Below are 23658 nucleotides of genomic sequence, written 5' to 3' on the forward strand. Positions count from 1 at the left end.
TCATCAACAAGCTTATTTCACAATGTCTCTATCGTCTTAGCGAATATCTTGGCAGAGAAAGTGTTGAATGTAACACACAATGCGCTTGGTTTATGTACAATATGATAACTGATTATTGCCAAATACCTTACTTTTAGGACATCTCCCGTATTTCTCTCTCTATAAGATTACAGTCTACTATTATACGAGTATATATATATATATATATATATATATATATATATATATATATATATATATATATATATATATATATGTATGTATGTATGTATGTATGTATGTATGTACGTATATATAATATAGAATACTACATAGTATTACTGACATAACTGCCCGAAAATCATATCACTTTTAAATTTACTCAAGTTTCTCATCTAAGAACTACACCTCCTCCACTGTCGTACACTACCTACTTTTCTTACATAAATTATACTTTTCTTATATAAATTACAGTATTTATACAATCTTTTAAACGGCCAATTAGGTTACATTTACTATTTCCGTAATCTTGAAATTTCAATGATGAGATATGCATCATGATCCTCGTTCCTTGGTGGCACACTTGAGATGGGTGATCTAAGTGAGGTGAATAATAATAATAATAATAATAATAATAATAATAATAATAATAATAATAATAATAATAATAATAATAATAAACAAAACACATAACACTCATTACAAAACAAGAAAAAGGTATTCTGTTCAAATTAGTCTATTCTTTGTAACTATTACTTTAAATTAACTCTTAAAAACTAAATGTATATGTGAACACAAGCGCCGTATCTTGGAAGTAATCTTTCATGGCGGGGCCTCAAGAATTAATATTTGCTCCCCCTCCCTAGAAAAATATGAAGTATAAAATTTGCGCCTTCCTATTCTATGAAATTTTATTACTTCTAAGTGTCCCAGTTGAAGTTCTACTGTTGTACAGGGCTCAGATTGCATTTATGCTTTATATATATATTAGATAATAAAGCAGAAGCATCAGCTTAAATTATTTAAAGTTCTTTTGAAAATTGTATGGTCGGCCCATTCACCATACACACAAGTTGTATTGAGGGGACAACATTTACACACAACTTAAAGATTCAGGAAACACATTTCATTTCTAGGAGCCTAATAGTAGACATTTTATTGAAATGGATTCAGATTGTAGTTTTGAGACTCGACTACATTTAGAGTAATAGAGCAGTGAATTTCAGAAAAAAAAAAAAAAACGCTACCATTCTACAGGGTCGTGCAGTGCCAAGATAGAAAACTAGGCCTTGAAACTATTACAATTGACATTGGTCGAATGATGTTTAAATCATTACAGAAAATAAATGACCAAATATTTCTGAGAAAAGGGAAAGAAGGAAGCGTCCTGGGACCTATAAGTTAGGTACCACCCTGGAATTTCCTGGAGTGCATAAGGAAAACCCAGGAAAACCTCATTCAGGATTGCTGGTCTGAAAAAGTTTTTTACACTTTCCCAACCGAGTGCCCCCACCGGGAATCGAACATGAGACCGTCTTCTGTAATAGTGTAATTATAGTAAGTAAACTGTAATTAATTCTCTGAGATTTTGATTTTTTTAAAATATAATTTTAATGTTTGTTAAAAAGCATTTTGCAAACTTAGTATCCAACCAGTATCTTACCTTAAGCACAGTTTCTTCTTGTGAGTGGCACGATGATTGGAGAGTAATATCAGCCACTTTTCCCGCCTGAGTCACAAGAAACACTTTCATTGGCTGAGACACCTGCTTCCCCGTCAGCACGGCTGTGTTTATTATCTCCCAATTCTGAAAAAGAAAAAAGAAAAAGGACAAAACATTAACATTATTGGTATAATGTATATGCCACGTAAAACGTGTACAGATTAAATATGTAAATGCATAACAATAAATAGTCATTCTGCCGTCACTGCAATTTATTTGCCACGAATTTAGAAGTTTCTATGCAGTATGATCCTTCGGTGATTTTTCTACGTTTTGCGAGGATCACGCTCAGAAAAATCCATTATCCGGGCAGCGGTATATTGTACAAATATACAGAATCCTTATTTTCACTACGGAAATCTGTACGGACGATACGTTATCTATATGCTACACACTCTTTTCTAAATCACTAAATGTTTTTAGAGTTTTAGCAAGTGGCCTCGGAAATAAAGGTTCAATGTGACTTAGGTTTGACGGAAACTCCTTCGCTCAATGTGGCCTTCGGAGTTGGTGATTAAAGGAAGTTCCATTCGCTCATTGCAGCCTCGGGAGACTATTAACTCATTGGAGTCCCGGGAGAAAGGTGACTATAGGATATCACTTTCGCTCATTGCAGCCTCCACAGATAGGTTTACAGGAACTCCATAGCCCATTGTGGTCCCAGAAGAAAGGTGTTGGAAGGTTATTTATCAGCTGTAGACTGATGTCTCTGTTCTCTTGCAGTCCTCTTTTATAGACATTATCTTGCAGGAGAGGTCGGCCAGCTTCGGCTCTCTTCCGATCTTTATTCGTATCATCTTCCATCGTCTGCTGTGTTTATGTTTTGAACACAATAACACATGTTCGTGAGTGAAGCGTGTGTTTATAGTATGTGCTCACACGTGAGACTATGAAACCTTATAAAAAATTATGACAAACTGTCAATGTAAACGTGGACGCTTTGCAGTACTCCATCTTCCAGCAGCAGCTGCAATCCAGTTTCTTGGAAGCAAGATATACCACCGTTTTGTGTATTAAGGTTGGGTCACTTTGACCCTGCCTTCTTACTGCATTCCTTAAATAGGTCTCCACCAGTGTATTAATGCAATTCCCTGTCCCATATAAAACTATTTTACACTACACATTCTAAATATTTGTGACATTAATAGAGCTAAAACTTCAAAAGGGAAGAAATTTGATGAAATTTTTAGTTCAATATTTCGCTTTTTAAAGTTACCAAAGCTAAAGCAAGATGGGTGATATGTATAAAGAGAATGATTTTGAACGAAGAGATAGTGGAATAAATTAAGTGGGGCGAAATAGGGAAAGCATGAGAAAGCTCGCGGACACAAAATTCTATATCATTAGCTTGAATAACTCGGAATCAAAGTAGAGATTCCTTGTTACAGGTAAAAGTGCTCTACCATTTAACTACCATACTACCTACATACCTCCCAAAAGCTGTTCGTATTTCTATGTGATATATTTTGAGGTATCAAAATTTCTATTTCATCAAAGCTTTTAATAGGATTCTCTCCCACCATTGTTTTGATTTTTAATAAATATCTTAAAAACAATAAGGAATATCATAACTACAGAAAGTGGGACAGATAGTGTCAGCAAGATGCCATTAAATAAACTAATTAACTATTTTCGAAAGTTTTCTCATAGCTCAATAATTTGGGAGCACAGTTTATGACCCCATAATTATCAGATACTTCAATTTCTGCAATTATATGTATTCTGTATTTCATACATGGACACCGGAGGATCAATCACGCGTTTACAAAAGCCCTCCATTGACTTTATATAAATCAATCTCTCTCTCTCTCTCTCTCTCTCTCTCTCTCTCTCTCTCTCTATATATATATATATATATATATATATATATATATATGTATGTATATATAGTGGCGGATCCAAGGGGGCTATAGTCCCCCCCTTAACGGTCAGATATACAATGGATAAAATGGGCTTCAATCCTGCTTTACACAGGATAAAATGGCAAAATATGGTTTAGCCCCTCCCTTGATCATATCCTGGATCCGTTCCTATATATATATATATATATATATATATATATATATATATATATATATGTGTGTGTGTGTGTGTGTGTGTGTGTGTGAAATGTTTGGAAAACAACTTGAAAGTTCACTTCAAAATACTTTATAAGCAAAATCAGAAACACACTGATAATTCGAAAACACGTACAAACTTCTGTTGAAAAGGGGAATGTACGTCACGGAGTTACTAAAGTCAAGATAAGGGTCAATGATAAATATGATAATGGTAGTTGTAAATGGATAGTTTCTTCAGGAAGAGATAACATTCCAAAGTTGAAGCCTTGTAGCAAGTGTTCGAAGTAAATGTCAATTGAGATGGGAGGAATCCAACATTGTCTCACACCCTACCAAACTCGAGGTATTGTCAAATTCTATTTTATGAACGGTTTTGTTCAAAAAAGTCTGACTATCATCTTTTTTTTTAAAAAAAAACAAAAATCCCTGTATTCTTATCCATAAGACTTGCGGCAGGGTAACTTAGTGGCAGAGCGCTCACGTCTGGTGCGAAGAGCCTCTGGTTCAATCCCAGACCATGTGAATTTGAGCTGGATAACATCGTGTATGTGGCTTTTGTCGGGGTACTTCTGTTTCCTCCCCCATTTTCATTCTATCAATTCATCATTATTTTTATCTTTCATAATCATTCACTTCAGAGACGCACCCACGTGGGGGTCCACCGGGTTCGGACCTCCCAAAAAAATTCGTAACTCACCATATATTTTCTTAATAAAACTATACTTGTTTAACAGAGAAATTATTGATGTGAATTAAATAGCTGACCTTACTCATCATCTGTACTATTTATTTTCAGATAAAAAGCAATTTAGTTTTATCATTTTTTCGTAAGAATATAGGTGGCAGCACATAAAAACTAGTTAACGATCTTTTCGGCTGTAGAACAGCTCCCGTTCCATACTACATAAACGCAGCATCTTGTATTATAGGACCTCCTTAAATTTTGAACCCCTCCCAACAAAAATTTCTGGCTCCGCGCCTGATTCACTTTCACTAATCATCCATCTCTTTCAGCGCATAAGTGCCTAACCGATTAGCGTACGCGCCTTTGGCGTTGGAGACCCAGGTTCGATTCCCGACTGGAACTCATGTGGTTCGGATTCCACGTTAATCAGTAGGTGCACGTCACATATAGCCTCGCTGCTGAAAGGGACGTTAAACTTATAATAATCAATTTGACTCAATTCAGCCTACAAGACATAAATAAGTGGGTGGTAAAACTGAAAAATTTAATTTCTTTTTCATAAGCCGAAATAAGTGTGAATTTTCGTTGGCTATTTGAGAGTCCTAATTTCAAGCTAAAATTCTAAAAATGTATATAGTTATGAGAAAGCTGCCTTTTAGATAAGAGCTAGGTTCCCGGGATTTTTTTTTTATTTTTTCTAAAACAAAACTGTACATTTTGTGTCGTCTCTATCTTGTATATCAAGACCATTAATCTTGTGTTCGTGCTGAACAAAAGAATGAAATTCAAGTAGCAGTACGTGTAAGTGAAAAATCATAACGTCTCCATTTGACGACTACATAAACCCTTCGTTGCAAGATATACAATGTTGATGGTATCTTTTCTCTTGTCCATGTCTCCAGACTTTTTTCTTATGAAGATGTTATTTGGAAACTAAATATAGATTATATTATAAATTAAGGTGAATCTGACGTCTCTGCAGCTGGCAGGCCGTCTTCAATTTTCTTCTTCCTTTGCTTTTGAGCAAGAGGCAGATCAAGTTCCGCCATTATTAGGTGGAGGTAATTTATAGGACGGCCGTTTTTCTTCTTGTGCTTCCCCCTCTGACAGCAGTTGGCTTTCCTCAGACGATCCACTGCTTCTTTACTCATAAAAGTCGATACATAAATAAAGAAGAACCCAGAAAGTAAATTATTAAGGGAGTAGTATATTTTTCCTCTCAGTTTCGAACTCCAAAGAAGTTATATACATGCATACACATTTAATACGAATATCTTTTTGTTAATAAAGGAAAACGTAATATTCGTATTTAAATAATACAGCAACTCTATTCAAACATTGTGTCTATATATTAAAATGCTAATTTTTATATGTTTGTCTCCAAAGAAAATTTTATATGTTTGTCTCCAATCCTTTCAACAATGAGATCTCGAAAATCATAAGTGCTAGAAACGTGCTGTTTTCGCTGGGCGATTCCAAATTTCGTGTACATTGTCCAGTTCTAATCGAATATTTTTTTTTAAAAAAAAAACATGGCCCTTATTATATTTTTAGGGATACACTGGAAGTGTTAAAATTTTTTAAAAATAAAGCAGCATATCCTACGAGTTATACATTCCAACACCACACTTTTGCATACGGGGATTGTATATCTCTCAGGCGTGTGCTTCATGGCCAAATGATAATGAAAAAGGAAGGATAACCATTTCTCCAGTCAAAGATAAATATTTATGGTTCGGAGTGTTTTGACCAATGAACACCATATATATCACTGACATTATAATTAATTGTACTTGTAATGTATTTGCTTATTACATACTGCATACAAGAAGAAAGAAAACACTGATCGTACATGAATTAGAAACTCCAACCGGAAGTAGGCTCAATCTTGCAAACGGTGCGAGATATTGAGAAAAAATAATCGAAAAAATCTCCCCTTTATGATAACCCTTGCTGATTTTTATCAAGGCGTCTCTCACTTATGTCTGTAAAGGAGCATGTACATATGTTGTGAGGAATGGCAAGGAGAATCATGTTAATATGTGAATGCTGCGCTGTGTAGAGAATGCAGGTTCATCTAGTAGTTACTTTAAAAAAAAAATATCGCCATCTTACATGTTGCGAAATTATAGTAGTCTAAAGCAAAACTAAATATATACAGGGAAAACGGCATATTTTGTGCGTCTTTGATTAAAGAGTTGAGAAAAAGTCACAAAGTGTTTCACTGGGAATATTGTACATTATCGAACAGATATAGGGCATTACATAAAAGTAATGAAAAAAGACAATTTTTTTTCAAATTTAGGTGTTAAAAATGCAGTTATAATAACTACTGTGGCAATGAACACAATTTTTTTTTATATACGACGTATGTTCAAAAAGTACCGAACCCTTGATTGGCAAACATAAATTTATTGATTTGGAAATCCGAAACACTAATCCCCTTCAAATCCTAACACTAATCTACTTGGTAATGCACACACTTCTCCCAGTACTTCCACCATTGTCAGAAACACTTCTAGAACGCAGTTTTTGGAATGGTGAGCAACCGTGTCGTCGCATTCCGCATGATGTCTTCTTTTGGCTCAAATCGGGTCCCTTTTAGTGGTATTTTTAGTTTGGGAAATAACCAAAAGTCACATTGAGCCATGTCGGGTGAGTAGGCAGCCTGACGACACACATGAATGTTATGTTTGGCAATGAAAGCCTAAACCAAATTTCGTGTACACTCTCTTCATGCCCAAATTCTCGTTCAAACTTGAATGTACCGATCTGATTGAATGATTTCCGCTTGGGTATCGCCAAGCTTTTTGCAAAATTTAATGCAATATCGCTGCTTCACGGACTTCCTCTAACCTTTTCATTTTCACGTAGATTTTTGTTTTGATATCGTCCAGTAATTGTACTCTCCTTCATCCTCTCCCTATCTTTCCTGCCACCATATCCTGTAGCATGTCCCTCATGAAACAGTTCCATCTCAGCCAATGTCTCAACCAGTTTCTCACCCTCTTTTCAATAATATCTAAAATTGTCATTTTCTCCCCCACCATTTCTAACATCCTCTCATTCGTTTCCCACTTTACCCAGCAGATTCCCTTTATTCTTCTCCACACCCACATTTCGAAAGCTTCTAGTCGTTTTTAAAGAAAAAGTCTAACAAATCAAATAAAAAAATCGCTATGAATTTTAATGAAAACTGGCTTTCAAAACATTCTATTTATGCATAGTTAGAAAAAAAAAGGTTCTCATATACAGTTATTTAATTTGTTTGAGAATTAAATAATTTATAAATTGATTGTATTATGAGAGTGCTCCCATAGTTTTCTTTTCAGTTATTTATAAAAATGAATTTCTTTGTAAAAAAAAAAAAAAAAAAAGTAATTTTCTTGAGAACAGAACTATTTTTTTTTACTTTTAAGTACGATTTATATTATTTAGTTTTCTTCAACGTTTTAAATAAAGCATGTTTTCATACATTTTATTTTGTTTCATTTTAAATATTTTATGAAAACCAATGAAAAACTGAAATTTTGTTCGAACTTGTGAATGTTAACCCCTGTGTACTAGATAATCCTGCTTTACACAGAGTAAGGTTGGTTGCATACGAAAAGGCTGATATCGATCTTAACAGATCTAACTTATGCCCAAAAAATCTGTTACAGCTTTCCGACCGAGTGTCTCCATCAGGAATCGAACCCGGTACAGCTCGTATCAAAGGTTATAACGTTAGTGACTATAAAACACAAAGATTCAAATTCAAGCACGATAATTAATTCTTCCCAGAAACACCGAGACAGGACAATTTACTGCTGACAATTTCTTTCGGACAATTTTCTCGAAACTGGTTAGAATTGATTTTGGCCATATTTCATAAATAAATAAATATTTCACAAACAACACTACAAACTGACAAAATCACAAAAATCTAAGAAAGATAAGTCATTAATCAAGATCTTTCAGAGATTGATCAAGAAAGATAGTACAAAGAAAAAATGAAAATAAATGTTTAAGTTTTACTTCCCATGGTTATGTTGACGAGACTAAAGGAGGCGGTGATAATGAGGAATGAATGAAATGATGGAGTGAAGAAAGTGGGAGGAAACGGGATAAAACTAAGAAAACTCACGCACACGGTTCACCACTTGGCGCGAGCTGGGTTCGAACCAAGAACCCCACGCACCAGAGGTGAACACTCTACCACTGAGCCACCGCACCCTTATAGTGCAAAGAATACCTTGTATTGTAGAAATGTCCATATCTTTTGATAAAAACTAGTGTAACGAAGTACGCAAAGGTTGTTTCAGGGTTTAAGCCCCCCTCTTCAGCAAGATATCATGGTAAATTAAGCATTTACCATGTATATACAAACATCTGAAATTATATTAACTTCAGTGCTTGAAGCCCCGCCTTGACAAGCGTCTGCGTACACCGCTGCTACAAGGAATAGTCTGTATTATAAAAATGGTGGAATGAATACCTTACATTTAGAAAGATGGTGCAAGAGATACGCTTTATTAAAAAGGTCATGGAATAAGGAAGTTAGAATTTACCACGTTTTGACTATAAACATCTACAGAGACGCACTACTTGGAAAATTAAAAGCAAGAAAAAAATAACGTCGCAGAGGAAAATCTATTTTCCTTAAATCCTATCTAGTGCTCCTGCCTTTTGTACTTGGCTGAATAGGATGAGAAAGGACAAACACAATAGAGGAGAAGCCTTGTAGAAGTCCAAAGTCACGAAGTCAATAACTGAACTCCATTTAGTTGATGGACAAACGTGGTAGCTCGTTCCTCAAGTTAACTTAAAACTTTTGTCCCTCACACTTGCATATTTTCTTTTCTCTTTCTCTTGCCTTTAACTTTATTTTTGCATCGTCGCTCTCTCGGCCGATGGCTACAGACGGAATGACCACTATCGTTACGTAAGTTAGAAACAAACAAACGTCACATTTGCTTCCTATTGGCCTCTACAGGTTAAATAAACAATGTCACTGGTCAATGCAAGCGAGTACGCCAAGTTTTCACTCAATACTGACAAGACGTTCTTAAAATTTCCATACATTGAATTTTTACCGTGTTACGTAGCAGAATATTAACAGGAAAAAATTAAGAAAGTGCGAGGAACCTGGAGATCTCAAAAAAAAAACAAAAAAAAACGATGTTTTGCCCATCACAAAGCCCACACAACACGAGCTGGAATCGAACCAAGGACCCCCCTCACCAGAGATGAACGCTCTACCAGACAGCCACCACGACTGCATAAGATCATTTTCTGAATGGGTCTCATAGCCCATAGAGTTAGTTAATTTCATTATTGAAGAAATACCATAAATAATACATGTTTTGATGTATTTTTTCATGCTTTTAGAAGTCCCTAGTTCCAAAACTATGTATTCCCCCCCCACAGATTCATAAGAACTTTTTTCTTAATTTGACGTAAGAAAATTCCTCTTACATTTTGTTAGTCTAGTTCATTAATACTATGTATATAAGTAAAGCCTCGCTAGCGCTCTCGTCTTTGATGCGAGCGGTCCCAGGTTCGATTCCCAGTGGAGACATTCGTTCGAAAAAGTGTAAAAGTTTTTTCTGGTCAGCCATCCTGAGTGAGGTTTTCCTGGGTTTTTCTCAGGTACACCAGCCAAATGCCGGGATGGCACCTAACATAGAGGTCCCAGATGGCTTTCTTCCTTCCCTTGTCTCGGATAGTGTGATTGTCGAGGGACGTCATCCCTCATACGTGACGGGCTAACATGGTCATAGGTGCCGAAAACTTAGAAATCTAAATTCTAATCGTAATTCTAGTGACGGGCTAACATGACCATAGATGCCGAAAACTTAGAAATCTAAATTCTAATCGTAATTCTAGTGACGGGCTAACATGACCATAGATGCCGAAAACTTAGAAATCTAAATTCTAATCCTAATCCTAGTGACGGGCTAACATGGCCATAGATGCCGAAAACTTAGAAATCTAAATTCTAATCCTAATCCTAGTGACGGGCTAACATGGCCATAGATGCCGAAAACTTAGAAATCTAAATTCTAATCCTAATCCTAGTGACGGGCTAACATGGCCATAGATGCCGAAAACTCAGAAATCTAATTTCTAATCCTAATCCTAGTGACGGGCTAACATGGCCATAGATGCCGAAAGTCCAGAAATCTAATTCCTAATCCTAATCCTAGTGACGGGCTAACATGGCCATAGATGCCGAAAACCCAGAAATCTAATTCCTAATCCTAATCCTAGTGACGGGCTAACATGGCCATAGATGCCGAAAGCCCAGAAATCTAATTTCTAATCCTAGTGACGGGCTAACTTGGCCATAGATGCCGAAAGCCCAGAAATATAATTCCTAATCCTAATCCTAGTGACGGGCTATTATTACCATAGATGCCGAAAGCCCAGAAATCTAATTCCTAATCCTAATTCTATTGACGGACTAACATGACCACAGATGCCGAAAGCCCAGAAATCTAATTCCTAATCCTAATCCTAGTGACGGACTAACATGGCCATAGATGCCGAAAGTCCAGAAATCTAATTCCTAATCCTAATCCTAGTGACGGGCTAATATTACCATAGATGCCGAAAGTCCAGAAATATAATTCCTAATCCTAATTCTATTGACGGACAAACATGACCATAGATGCCGAAAGCCCAGAAATCTAATTCCTAATCCTAGTGTCGGGCTAACATGGCCATAGATGCCGAAAGCCCAGAAATTAATTCCTAATCCTAATCCTAGTGACGGACTAACATGGCCATAGATGCCGAAAGTCTAGAAATCTAATTCCTAATCCTAATCCTAGTGACGGGCTAATATTACCATAGATGCCGAAAGCCCAGAAATCTAATTCCTAATCCTAATTCTATTGACGGACTAACATGGCCATAGATGCCGAAAGCCCAGAAATGTAATTCCTAATCCTAATCCTAGTGACGAGCTAACATGGCCATAGATGCCGAAAGCCCAGAAATCTAATTCCTAATCCTAATTCTATTGACGGACTAACATGGCCATAGATGCCGAAAGCCCAGAAATCTAATTCCTAATCCTAATCCTAGTGACGGTCTAATATTACCATAGATGCCGAAAGCCCAGAAATCTAATTCCTAATCCTAATCCTAGTGACGGACTAACATGGCCATAGATGCCGAAAGCCCAGAAACCTAATTCCTAATCCTAATCCTAGTGACGGGCTAACATGGCCATAGATGCCGAAAGCCCAGAAATCTAATTCCTAATTCTAATCCTTAATATGTAAAGCGAATAGGCATTGCAGAAGTAGGTAATTGATAGCTAGGCGCCCTATTGGCTACACCGCGACTCTATTATTTTAATATACCTACTACAACAAATGCTAGAGACATATTTTTACACGCGAAGGATACATCAGAGAACAGTAACAAAATTGTGTTAATAAGATTTCAGTTGTTTTCTCAGATTGCTCTATTTCACTCACGTCCCTTCGATCTGCCTCGTGAAATGAAATGAGGTTTTCATTGTTTTGTTCTTCTCCATAAAAATGGAGATCTACCTACCACGATGGTTTTGAATTCAACAAATAACATTCTTACTCATATTAATACGTTGGAAACCAAGCTGATGAAAAAAAAGAAAGAAAAAAAAAAGATTATTCTAACCTTTACGCAGATGAGTCTGGAGATATAGACACTTTTCTCTGACAATAAAATTTAATCTCAATAATAGCTTCTGCATAAAGTTTGAGATTTTTCTCTGAAACCTGGACGTTTGTAAAGTTCTCAACTATAGGTAGAAGTTTCTCCAACTGAGAAATCTCAGAGAATTCAACACCTACTGCCCTCCTCTTTTCTTTTCTCGTTCTTGTTGGGAGTTGTTTTGGTCTGTTCTTTGAGGCAATCCTCCTGGAGAATTCGCTTTGAATCCTGGAAAATCCTTTTCGAGTCCCACAGGAAAATGGAACTTCAACAACAACAACTGCAGATAACAGTATTATTGTTTCTGTCCTGAAAGCCTCTGTTTCTCTCCTGTTTCCTTTTATGTCTCTCCTTGTATGAAAATATTTCTTATTTCATAAAGGTAACATAAGAGGGAAGCACATATTGGACATGGAGGCGTATAATATTCAGGATTAGTATTTGTAACATATATAAAGAGATTGGATATCCGATGGAAAGACACATTGGTACAGAAACAGTTTGTGTTTCTAAGTGTAGACTTGCGGCAATTTCATTAAAACTACAAATACAGTTTGTGTTCTGAGATGGCCATAGTTCTAAGTAAAGAATCGGGAAACAAAAACGGAAATTTTAGGCAAAAAGTTTTGCCGCTTTTATTAAGGTCAGGAAAAGCTGAAAATAATAATAATAAAAAGGAAACATTTTAGTTTTTAATTTTATATAAGTTTTTTTCTTACACATTCTTGTAAAACTAAATCTGAGCAGTAATTTCGTATAATACCCTGCTCTACTTGTTGTATACAGTTGCATATCTAAACTTATTCCTGCCAAGGACGAACTTCACTCTCAGCAGCAGAACTTCACTCTAAGCTGTCAGCGACGAACAGCACTCTTTGAAGAAACACACAAGCAAACACTCAAACAAAATAAGAATTTGTTCTTGTATGCAAAGTTAGGTATGCATATTAACTGAAGTTTAGAGCTTAAGGGGGCCGATCACGCTGAAATTAAAAAATTGTTAATTTTAGAGTAATTATACGATATCTTCAAATAGATAAAAGATAATCCAAAAGTGGAACAAGAGCTCGCTAGATATTATTCTACATGTGATACCGTTATCACGACTCACTTATCTGCTTTCGATTTCCAACCATTTAGAAAAATTGGCATTTATTTTCGCGTTTTAAAATGGCTGCAAACGGAAAGCTACTAGATGACTCGTGATAACGGTACCTCACGCAAAAATAATGTTGTCTAGCGTGATCTTGTTTCACATATCGATTATATTTTATCTATTTGAAGATATCACAAATTATTACTAATAGCGGAATTTTAATTTCGTAGTGATTAAGTCTCTTAAGTATTTCCTCCTCACATGAAAATCGATTTAGTGTTACCAACTTAAGGCAATTGGTTTTGCTAATTGTGATATCTTCACTATTATTACGATTTAATGCATTATATTTACAATTTAGAAAGCTTTAAAAGAATTTAGAGATTTTTATTTATCTTATAGATGAACGATAATATACTTAAAAATCATTCAATTTCGTTCACAAACTTGAAAATTATATCAAGTAGTAACATTAAAGAAATGAAACCTTAGGCTTATATTTGTTGAATGAACAACATACTAGAATTACTTAATTTTAGAAAGCCTTATTTCAAACAAAAATGTTATAATAATTTTGTGCAACGCTCTGAGAATACAGTCTTTCAAAAGAAAAGTATGTGACCAGGATTCTTTGAAGAATCTTGTACATAATATTATTTGCATTTATGTGAAGAACATAGATTCACCAAGTCTGCCTCCCTACCCTTCTAGTTGATGGAGCTAGGAGCAAATCGATCCCTATGTTCCCTTTGGATTGCAAGACCACGTCTCTAGACAATTTTTAAAAAGTTTGACTCGAATCCAGCGTGGCGCCTTTCAAAATGTCCTGATGTGCACACTCATGTTTGTCCCCTTTCCAATATTACAATTACAGGTTTTCACTTATTATTTTCTACAAGTTCCAATTTTATTAGTGTTTACACATTTTTGGACCACCCTATAGATAGTAGAATAAGAACACTCGGCACAAATATTAGTAGAAAACGCCAACCTATGGTTCCAAATTTTAGCAAAGAAATGTTCCCACCAGTGCCGTAACTTGTGAGGACAGGACGCAACTTCTCTCCCCCCATTTACACTCCCCGTCGTTCGAGAGGGCCCATTGCAAGACGAAGCTTTCGTCAAACATGAGTGTAAATGACCATACATAAAAAATTTAAATGAAATGAAAATGCAATCTGAGCCTATTTCAGTTAAATGTATGCCCCCAAAAATAACACGAGGTGCGCTCAAAATGACCTAATTTCTTAAATAGCGGGCCAAGGGCTGCAGATGGCATGCTCTAGTTATCGTGCCCATCTAGCGACAACCTTGGCAAAAGATCGCTTTTTATTGGGTTTCCATCTATGAGTTAGCTGTCGAGTAACTACCAATTGAATGACGTCGTGCATATGTGCTCATCGGGTTAGTGTAAAAGTAACAATGAAGGAGTTGGAGTAACAGCGCGTCTATGTGAAATTTTGCTTAAAACTGCGGAAATCTTCCATGGAAACATCCCAAATACTTCACCAAGCACAGAAGAATGACTGCATGAACCGAACACAGTGCTATGATTAATTGGTTTAAGCGTTTTACGAAGGGCACAAGTTCGGTTGCCGAAACTTCAAGGACAGGACAACCTTCCACGTCACCAGACGATCAAAATGCTGACAGTGAGAGTGAATTATCTATCTAAACATCGCGTACTCAGTTCATCGAGGAAACTGTGAAAAATGCGACGACAATACTGTACGCCATCTAAAAACTTTATTTTCAACCGTCGTTCTAAAATTGAAAAAAAAAACAATGGCAACTGTGTATTGACAATAGAGGGAAGTACTTCGAAGGAGACAGTGGTTGAAAGTTTGTGTAATGAGGAATAAAGCGAGAACAGCAAAACTTCAGTCTTCTTTTGAACACAACTCGTATATACTTCTTTAGACACGTAACTACTAAAGAACGGAATGGGCCCATCCTATTATTTTCAAAAGAGCTAAAAATATTTTAAGATGCTGCTACTGCCTTATAATCTGAACAAAATATTGACTGATTCATGGCGAAGAATAGAGGCGTTGGTATATGATCATTTGTTTCTGTCATGACTGAATCAAACATATTTCCCTCAGAGGATTGAGAGGAAGCATAAATGTGATCTGCACCCATTTCCGTAAAACGCCAACTGGGCCCCTCGGAAGTAATAAAAATGTTTATTAAAGTTTTAAATTCTAGGGGACCCAAATTTCATATTTTATAATCTTCTAGGAGGTTCCTAATATTAATGCGGGCCCTCCAAGGAAAGGTTACAAGTTACGGCACTCAGGCCCGTAGCCAGCCCAGAAATATAGGGGGCTGAAGTGAGGGGGGCCGATCCAACCATATTATAGTTCATCACCATATTATCGTTCATTTGCAAGACTACTGTGAAAATTTTAGAGGCCAGCAATAATTTAGGAGGGGCGGCCCCCCTAGACCCCCTGGATACGGGCCTGATGGTACTGCTCCTTACCCAGTAAGTGAGTTCAGTGGTTTACTAAGATAGATAATCTGTCAGGGCATACTGGGTCTATCGTATTATTTTAGGAGGAAAGTATGTAATTCGTAGTAAGTGATATATGTAAGCAAACATTTAGCTTACAGCTGAATGCATGCAAATAGTAGATTAGCTAATGTATTCATGTACTTCATGTAACGTGGTATGCATATTCATTTGAAGCCACAATATATTCTATTGATGTGAGTACACATACAAATTGGTCAAATATATTCAATGTATTGCAAGAATCTCAGTTTGACGTTGGCATATAAAGAGCTTATATACGGGAAGCCCATGACTACTATTTCTGCAACACTAACCAACGGAAGTAATAACATTTCATGCATAGAAAATACAATAGAATAAATAACACCATTTTGATCTCCTACAATTAATTTAACTCTTTGATAAAAATGACGAAATATTTTTATGTACACGCCACGAGACAACCATTAGTCGTTCGCAAATAATACAATACACTAACACAGAATTCAGAGAAGTAAATTAACAGTGCTGAGCAGTGGCGTAGCCAGAAATACATCCTGGGGAAGGCTAATAATAATGATCTTGTCGAAGCACCATACACAAGCACTCGAAACATATAAACACAAGTAGTATGAATGTCATCGTTAAGCAAATACACAGTCAATACGTAAGTAATATTTTTTCAGCAAGAAAAAAAACTGTCAATTATTGGCAGTGTACGACATACTACTGTATTTTAGCGCCTTTACAAAAGTCTTTTTTATTTTCTCAAATACTACACATGAGATTTACTGCAAAAAACGTCATTTTGTACAGCTCGATGTAATTTATCGACTGGTATATGCCTTAACTTTGGACAATATTTTAATTTTAAAAAAATAAAATAATAATTTTAGGCTACATCTCATTAACCATACTGTATATTGTCGTTAATCATAATTTTGGGCTACTTCTCATTAACCATTCTATATACTGTCGCCTTGCTAATGTCATAATGAAGACAATGAGATTATAATTACGTCAGTATCAACTCATCTCACTAGCAGGCATGATCCTTGTACAGCATTGATACTTAAGCTTACAAAGGAATTACTTTACCTCCATTCTCTCAAAAACTACGCATGAGGTTTTAAACTCAACTACATCGTTTCATTCGGCAGAATTGGTGAGTCTCATCTTTGGACAAAATCTTTTTTTCGTTACAAGCTAATAATTATTGGAGAATTTTAAAAACAATTTCTAAATTAATGTTTTTTTTTTAATTTAGAAAAGAATTAAGATGCAAAAGGAAGGAAAATGAAAATGAAAGAAGTAATATTTAATGCAGCCATGTGCTACAGTCGGCCCTCGGGTCACCCTTGACCCACTGAGCCCTTTAATCCGGCCCGCCTGACTTCTGATTGAAAATGAATTTCTCACGTAATCTCTTAAATTGAGCTGAAAGTTCTCGGATGATGTCCACTTTGAAAACATCCTCCGTATTGCAACATCCAGTGTAGAGTGTACTGCCGAACATTGGCATACTGGTCATGTGTTCCACTAAAATGGTAAATAAATAGATTTTGCTTGTTTTCTTTAGTAAGTAAATTGTATTTTGGTTATCGTAATAACAATTTTTATGTTCCTGTGATATTAGTGAATAACGAATGATTTTATAAATTGAATATGCCTATTCAATGCTTGTGAAAATATATATACATTGTCTCGTACGGCCATCGACGCTAGTAAGACTTTTGTGCTTGGCCCACTCCCTGTTCCAACTTGCACAAGCCTGATTTAATGCTTTCTGATCGTCTCGTCTCAATGAATAAAGGATGACTACCAGAAGAGCTATTTTCCATATTAACGTATTAGGTTCGAGCTTATTTTTAACTTCGCAGGAAATAAAATAAACACAAAACTGATTTCTATCAAAATTCCAAAAACATGACTTGGAATAATACACGAATGATATGACGTAGAAAAAAAAAAATAACACTCCACTGAGGGAATGCTATAGTAAGTGTTTGAATTGGTATAAGGGAAGTATTTTTTTTAAAGTTCTCTTTTAACATGAAAAGGGAAGGCAATTGTATGAATCACCATACAAGAGGGATGGAACCCCTCCTTTCGTAAGAACATTGACCGTGGTATATACTGTAATGTTATAAGAAGGGGAGAACGTCAATCTATTCACTTTATTATGTAAATTTAAGATTCTTCTTCTTCTGTAATCAACGTTTCAGGATAAAGAATGCCTGGAGATGTATGCCGTAGACAGAATCTATCTCTGGAGGAAGTTCACTATAATGATTTATAGAGGTTTCCCATTCAGACAATGTAAGATTTATGTTACTAACAGTATTTTCAGTTTTTGGTGCAGGCGTACTTCTACAATTATTTAGTTTCTACCAAATTCTACAACATCATAAGCATTTAACGGGGGAAAATGTTCAAAGATGAGACACGTAACAATCGGTAATTTCGTTGAATCGAACAAAAGTATGTACAAGGTGTTATCAAAACGTACAGTGAATGTAGTTTCACACTGCCATCTATCGTTGCTGTATACATTTCAATTTGTAAGCCCGGTAGCCTAAACCCTTGGTACAGTTTGGAACATGTTAGTTGGATTCCAGAGACAGAAGAGTGAGAACGTGTTAAGGGTATCTGTCGCGCGCTAATATGAAATGTTGTTCTAAGCTATAAAAAAAAAAAAAAAAAAAAAAAAAAAAAGCCAAAGAAGCACATGAAATATCAAACTCAGTGTATGGCGATGAAGCGGTGACATTGAAGACTGTTTACAAGTGGTTATGAGCGAGCAAAAGCCGCAAGGAGTCGGTTGAAAACGCAACGATCGAGACGTTCTTCGACGTCAAAAACATGAAAACGTGCGAAAAGTGGCACAAATGATTTGTTCAAACAGGTGAATGACTATTCGAAGGCTTTCCGAAGAACTAAGCACCTCGTATGGGTTCGCGAAAAGCATTTTAACTGTTCATTAAATAGGCAAATAGCTTTATTCTTCATCACGAAAACGCACAATGTCACATCTTCCTTTTGACCTGCGACTTTTTAGTTAAAAAAAATATATATATATTCCTATCTGTCCATTTTCGCTGTGCTCTCCAGATACAACACCATGCGACTTCTGACTCTTCCCCATGCTTAAAGGAAAACGATTTGACACAGGGGTAAAAGTGGATCTGAAAAAGTAGGGGGACCAATGACATCACATCGTCCCCCCTGCCTATCTTTCCCCACTGTATTTTATTTAGAAAGTGGGGGGACGCAACAGATATTTTCTGAAATTGGGGGACACCGTCCAACCCAAGAATCTTGTAAAATAGAGGATCTGCCCTTACAACAAAATCTTGAAGACATACATCACAGTTTCACCACCCCTACTCTGCCCACTCCGCCCAATAGGATCGCAATGTTTTGAGCCAACAATCATGGCGAAACGAAAGTAGCCAATCAGACGATGGTAGAAAGGAGGGTAGCCAATCAGATGTGCCGATGCTCGGTTGTTTTTTGGCTTCATCGATTTAATAGGATAAAGATACATATGGGCAGATCCTCTATTTATAACATCCTTGGTCCAACCGCATTCCCCCCTCACTTTTATCCCTGTTTTGACACCATTCCTGACATTGAGAGGGCCAGGACAGAGCAGCTGAACCTTCCAGAAATGCTTTCAGTCATGGATTCAACGTTGGGATAACTGCATTGCTACTCAAAGACAGTACTTTGAAGGAGATTAAATCAAATTTCATGTAAGATTATTACTTTGTTTCTAGTAATATATATATATATATATATATATATATATATATTCACCGCATTTTTTGATCACATCTCGTGAGTCAATCCTCATGCATAATTTCCGAGAAAATCGAGAAAAACAATTTTCTCTGTAAATCTAAAAATTGTTACTATACGATAATCACACCAGCTATTAAGATGATACTCATATTGAAGTGTTCTCTCATCACAAGCTCTTCATAGAACACGTGTTTATTTATAGGATCCCTCCTACGCAATTTGCCGCCCCATACAATAACATTTGCTGCATCTCCTTCCCTAGAAACAACACATCTTAAAATCCACACTGAGAAAAATCCGTTCTCCGGACAGCGGTATATTGTTACATCAAGCCGTTGCAGGATGTCTGACATCTAACAGTTTTCCGTATATCACATGCATATACCAATGTTACATTCGTCAGCTATATGTTATATACGTCCATTTGTATGTGAGATCCTGATCGTCTACATTGTTTCATACGGAAAGTACGTATAAAAGGAACACTTATATGGAAAGTATTATAAAACGTGCGTTTTCAGTTGTACGTCTGCTGTACGTTAAGTCCAGAAACTACAGGAATTACGCATGTAACCTAGCTTTTTAAGTACGCCACCTACAATTTTTTTTCTCAGTGCACGATTTTCAATATGTTACCCCATCAGAATTTTAGTAACGCTAATGAAAATATAGGATTCACTGAATAATAATAATAATAATAATAATAATAATAATAATAATAATAATAATAATAATAATAATAATAATAATAATAATAATAATAATAATAACTTTTAGTTTAGTTGTATAAAGATTTCAGTAAAAAAAAAATCTGTTATTATCACCTGTATAGCAGAAACAAAGTCAGTTTCTGGTCTCTCTGCCGGACCTTTACGTACGATTTCCACTATTCGGTATCAGTAACAGACGGATTCCACCGTATCGGATCTCGTGAGCTAAATTTTATCTATATTTATTCCCACTGGTAAAAAATTCGATATCACTGGTCCACTGGTACAAGTACTTGTCACGGTTTCATTTTCGGTAGGGTACAATACATTTATTTAGACGAATATATTATTCACATATATTTCAATTTTTTGTATAGGCTACTTTATGCCAGTTTCTGCCGCGCTCCAAAACTTGACAGGGCTGCACATGCACATACAGTAGAGCCAGCCTTGTTTATCTATTTATGTACTGTATACGTAGAAATACACTTTTTAAGTACGGTATCAATACATGTATCTTTTGTTGTTTCTCTTCTTCTAATGATGATACCCTACTACTTGTAATGCCATAATATAAATGTCTAACAACATCGATGTATTCGACAATGCAACAACATAAACGTCATATAACAATCGGTACATTCGATATTGCTGCAACATACGTCTAAAAACAATCGATACATTCGCTAGTGTCACAACGCAAATGTCTAACAACAATCGATACATTCGATAATACCACAATATAAATATCTAACAACAAGCGACATATTTGATAATGCCAGAACATAAATGTCTAAGGACAATCGATAGATTCGATAATGCTACAACATAAATGTCTCAACAACAATTGATACATTCGATAATGCCACAACATAAATGCTGATAACAATCGATATATTCGACGATGCCACAATATAAATGTGTAACAACAATCGATATATTCGAAAGAGCACAGGGCACACAAAGAACAATAATGAACAGTTAATGAATAGCGGTACTTGCGTGAAAGAAGGACTTTCAGGAAATTGTGGCATTTCATTCTAAATCAAAACAGTCCTAAGTGGTGGAACAGAGTATATCTAACCTGTCCGATACGTAAAATCTAGGACAAAGAAAACATGATCCAGAGCAAGCAAAGTGATAAGCGAGAGAGCAGTGGCCCCATTTTGCCCTATCGTAGTTTAAGGTTCTCCATGCAATTGCTATATACATATATATATATATAATTGAAAGACAAAGTCGGAGATATTGTGAAATAACCGGAATAAGGCGGTACTGAATAAAAGAATCATTTCACAGCGGATGCCTCAATAAAGAACACACTTCGATCTTATTTTCTTTTTATTTTAATTCATTGTGTTGCCTGTACCATACAGTACAATCAGAAGAGGGAGGAGAGGGTAAGAAAAAGTAATGGCACAGACGATTTCCATTAATCTTGAAATGTAACTTCTGCTGTACTTTAAACGTCTCTTAAAAAAAAAAAAAAAAAAAAAAAAAAAAAAAGATTGAGGCGGATTGGAGAAGAGCAGGCATTTCAATCGCTCTCAGTTAAGCCTAATGTCCTGGAAATATAGGGAGGAGAAAAAAAAAAAGGGAAAACCTCTTCGGCCATAATTCTAATTCTTCCTCTTTCTCGTTTTGCCCGGCTTCTTTATCTCCTCGTCCACGCAATTTCTTCCTCATTTTCTTCTTTCGAAACAAAATTTACAGAGGGCATTCATGAGATGAACTTCTTTTGATTTATCTTCATGTGTAAGGTTCACTTTTCGTCTCTCTTTTACACGAGGTGAAACTGCCAGAAAACCCTGCAGGAACGAAATACACCACAGATTCATCTCCCTCCGAAAAGACGAGCTTTAAAAAAAAGAAGAAAAGAAACATATACACTGAAACTGGAAGCGGAATATATTTTAACTTTTTCTTTCTCGGGGAAACGCAGTACTTTCCTTAGCAATTCACGTTTTCGCCAATAGCCTTAGTGTTACAGTTAAAAGGCAGCGGAAGCAATACACTAAACAAGACCAGAAGACTAGGTTGTGTACAGAAAAAAAAGAGAGAGATTTACCTGAGCAATTTTTCACAACGTGACCGCAAACAACAATTACCACTAACTAGAAAATCGATTCAAACTTTGTGTCCCGCTTATACACAGTAGAATATGCAACGTCAAGCGCTTCCCCTACTCTATGGATCAAGCAAAAAACTTTGGCTTCTAGAGGATCTCAATTGTTCTGTGTGATATCACAATTACCACGTTTAAACAGTAACATTTTGAAACATGTTATCTTAAAATACATTTAACTGAGATATTTTATCCTACTGGCCAAAATAATAATAATAATAATAATAATAATAATAATAATAATAATAATAATAATAATAATAATAATAATAATAATAATAAGTACTCACTATACTTCCTTCTTCCGATCACCATTTCTTTCAACACTTATCATTTTATTCTCTTTAAAATTCTCCGACATTATCGGGAAAATATAGGCCTATATTTTATATAAGATATGATTTGTGTTTGAATCAAGTACACAGATCAGAATTTGATTTAGAAAGAATTTATTTTCGAGTGACTTTTGCTTTTATTACATAGAAGCATTGTTGTTCAAATAGATGAAGGCATATAAAAGTACCAGTGAAATTACCTGACCTAAGGAATTACTGTGAAGACATTTTACTTAAATATTAAAACAAAATATTGGTTTTTGAAATATGAATAATATCAATAATTAGCGCAACGGGTAAGGAAGACCCGGATTGGATTTTCAGAGGAAGTTCGTATCGGCCGTACCCCATATTAAGCTGTAGATTCATGTCTCAAAAAAGTCTTTGTGTTGAACTGGGCACTAAAGTCCAAATCAACTAACATGAGCAAAGATACAATTGAATTCGGAGGGCGCCAGGCAAGAATACCAAGGGCGCAGCATTGAACCGGGTTGATCTAGATCACTATTATAAAAAAAAAAAGAAAAAGAAAAAAGAAAGAAAAAAGAAAAGAAAAGAAAAGACATGTAGCTGTCGAAATTTAATTTCTCAGCAAGAGCATATTATCTTGTCCGATCATATACACTATATAGAGATCGGTATTCTAACTAGCTATCTAATTCTATGGCCTATGGAACCTGGAGATTGAATGCCGCGTTCACAAAAGCTCTCCACTGACTTCTTTCTATCCTTAGTCAACTGGATCCAGTTTCTACTTTGTATTCCTATTTCTGTGAGGATACATCTTAATATCGTTCTCCCATCTGCGCCCAGTTCTTCCCAATAATTGGTTTCCGATTGCACTTCCAGTTAAAACTTTGAAAAGAGTCCCAATAAATATTTTCTTCCCTTCTGCCTACATGACCTGCCCACCTGAGCCTCCTAGATTTGATGATCCTAACAATGTTTGGTAAACGGT

General features: G+C 35.8%; 1 protein-coding gene across 1 annotated transcript in view; it reads right to left on the reverse strand.

Annotated features, from left to right (window-relative positions):
- dtn (transmembrane protein 132C dtn) overlaps nt 1-23658 on the reverse strand; it is a 691446-nt gene that overhangs the window by 67822 nt on the left and 599966 nt on the right. Inside the window, exon 5 of the mRNA XM_081770771.1 lies at nt 1643-1786. Coding sequence (XP_081626897.1) covers nt 1643-1786 — 144 coding nt within the window. The remainder of the gene's footprint in view (nt 1-1642; nt 1787-23658) is intronic.

This window comes from Thermobia domestica, chromosome 9 (genome assembly GCF_964235325.1).
Source record: "Thermobia domestica chromosome 9, izTheDome1.hap1.1, whole genome shotgun sequence".
Classification (NCBI taxonomy): Eukaryota; Metazoa; Arthropoda; class Insecta; order Zygentoma; family Lepismatidae; genus Thermobia; species Thermobia domestica.